The following is a 2,145-nucleotide window of genomic DNA, read 5'->3' as shown; positions in this document are numbered from 1 at the left end:
ATGACGACAGGGTGGCGCAGGCTGAGCTGAGCGCGGCAGCGACCGAGTTTAACACGGCTCAGACTCGTTCGTAGCGCGAGGGTGCTCCGCGGTCAGCGCTTCGTCGCCCGCCGCTCGACGGCCGAGTCCGCGGTCTACACGCGTCCGGTTTCGCACCCAAAACAACAACCTTCCCCAGCCCTCCATCAATTAACCACCCGTTCCTCTTTTAAGTAATCATGAAGATATATCTCAAGATATGTTCACAGAAAATACTTGAGATGCAACTGCGTGTACGAAGCAAACTGAACCCAGGCTTCCATCATCCTTTTTCTCATCTTACGACAAAAGAAAATGACAGGTGGTTTTATGTACACAGGAAATGCAAAGGTAGATCGACACCAAAGCGTGAATCATCTACTGCTACTCCTAATTGGCTAATAATCCGTTTGCACACCAGGAGTCAACAGCGTGCCTGCCAATGCCAAAGCAACCAGACACCAACGGCACAGCAAGAAACCCAAGAAAGAAGCAACAGGACCAGGCAAAAGCAGGGGACGGGGGATGGACGGGCTAGGCTAATCTAGCTCTGGTAACTAATCGGGCACGGCGGCGGGCGGGCGTCGGGTCGACCGGTCGGTGGCCGGTCAGTAGGAGTAGGCGGTCCTGTGCACGGAGCGATCGCGGAGCATGCCGCGGTACAGCGCCTCCCGGTTCGCCGGCATCCGGTGGTCCGATCCCGTCACGCTTCCCCTGCACGTCGGCTCGGCCGCTGCCGGCGCCGGCGGGGGCGAGGAGGAGGACCTGGCCGCGGGGGGCGCGCCCTCATTGTCGATGACGCCCTCCGCGAAGCGCACCCGCTTCTCCCCCTTCCGCCGCAGCTTCCCGCCGCGCTGCCGCTTCTCTGTTACGCCAAGAATCAAGAAAGCTCCATCAGGATCCCGTGCACAGAGAAGAAGAAGAAGAAGAAACGTCACGAGATCAGCACCGGCCTACCTGGGGAGGAGGAGGAGGAGGAGAGGCATGGACGAAGGGACGCGGGGTCGTCCGAAGCAGGGGCGTCGTCGTCGAGGCTGGGCTTGGCGAAGCGGCGGAGGGAGAAGAGGACGAGGGAACCGGAGAGCGCCATGGCGGTGGCCGCGGCGAGCGCGCCCATGGACGAGGAGGAGGAGGAGGACATGGTCGTGGTCGTGGCGGGGTGGGTGAGCGTTGAAGGCTGGCTGGCTGGCAGGTGGCTGACTTGACTCGTGGAGTCCTGGCCTGTTTCGGGTTTGGTGCAGGTTTGGATGGAGCGCCGGGGGCGGCACCTGCTGTGCTATATAGGGCGAGGAGGGCCGCATGTCTGCGGGAGACGGGTCGCGGTGTTTGGACTCAACACAACACCTCCGTTTCGAACTGTTTTCAAAAAAGAATATCTCCGTTTCGAACTGTTTTCAAAAATAAAATCTCCGTTTCGGATTTTCACGGGGTATGATCCATTCATCACGAGATGCGCTAATCCTTTTCTTTTTCCAAATGATAACGTCCACACACGTGACATGTTTGCCAATCACCCGCGCGTCTTGATCCACGTTGATTCTGTTTTACCCCAAGCCTAAAGAAATGTGTTAAAATTTGAGTGCCACGTGGACATCATCGTGTGCGCGCGCGAGAGTTCGCCGACACGCCTCGCAGCATGCGGTTTGCCAGTTGTGCTGTATGGGCGAACTAGTTTCTGCCCACACAGCCGTCACTTAGTCCACGCGCGTGTGGGGGAACTGCTTTTCGCCCATACGACACTCGTACGTTGTTGGATGGCAACTGTAGTTGCGCGTATGTGGCAACCAAATAAACACACATGGCAACTGTGATTAACCATACATAGTAACTATGGTTGGACCACACATGGCAACTAGATAAACACACATGACAACTATTGTTTGACCATACGTGGCAAGTAGTTAATCACACACGGCAACTATGGTTTGATTACACGCGGCAACTACCATAAATTAGACATGGCAATTATAGTTAACCAAAACAGAGAGAGTTGACATGCTTTTACAACTACATTTGCCATCCCGGATAATTACATCTGCCATCCCGGATGGCAACTAAATTGTCATCCGTGAGTACCTAACGTAACTGCGCCAGGACGTGTGGGCATATTTGCTTCGTGCCGCACGC

At 55.8% G+C, this 2,145-nt stretch overlaps 1 protein-coding gene across 1 annotated transcript; it reads right to left on the bottom strand.

Annotated features, from left to right (window-relative positions):
- Positions 1 to 273: 273 nt before the first annotated feature.
- On the bottom strand, positions 274 to 1,278 carry LOC109775952 (uncharacterized). The gene is made up of 2 exons (XM_020334655.4): positions 976 to 1,278; positions 274 to 883 (listed from the first exon to the last, which is right to left on the bottom strand). Exons 1-2 carry the CDS (start codon positions 1,157 to 1,159, stop codon positions 627 to 629), a joined length of 441 nt encoding a protein of 146 aa, XP_020190244.1. The 5' UTR covers positions 1,160 to 1,278; the 3' UTR covers positions 274 to 626.
- Between the last annotated feature and the right edge of the window lie 867 nt (positions 1,279 to 2,145).

Source organism: Aegilops tauschii, chromosome 6 (assembly GCF_002575655.3).
Source record: "Aegilops tauschii subsp. strangulata cultivar AL8/78 chromosome 6, Aet v6.0, whole genome shotgun sequence".
In the NCBI taxonomy this organism is placed as follows: domain Eukaryota; kingdom Viridiplantae; phylum Streptophyta; class Magnoliopsida; order Poales; family Poaceae; genus Aegilops; species Aegilops tauschii.
The sequence above is the reverse complement of the archived record's forward strand: the minus strand, read 5'-3'. Positions and strand labels throughout refer to the sequence as shown.

Excerpts from the sequence above, each read along its gene's own strand:
- LOC109775952 (XM_020334655.4), bottom strand. The coding sequence starts at position 1,159 with ATGTCCTCCTCCTCCTCCTCGTCCATGGGCGCGCTCGCCGCGGCCACC. Across the intron at positions 884-975 it reads CTCCTCCTCCTCCTCCCCAG|AGAAGCGGCAGCGCGGCGGG; the intron begins GTAGGCCGGTGC and ends TTGGCGTAACAG.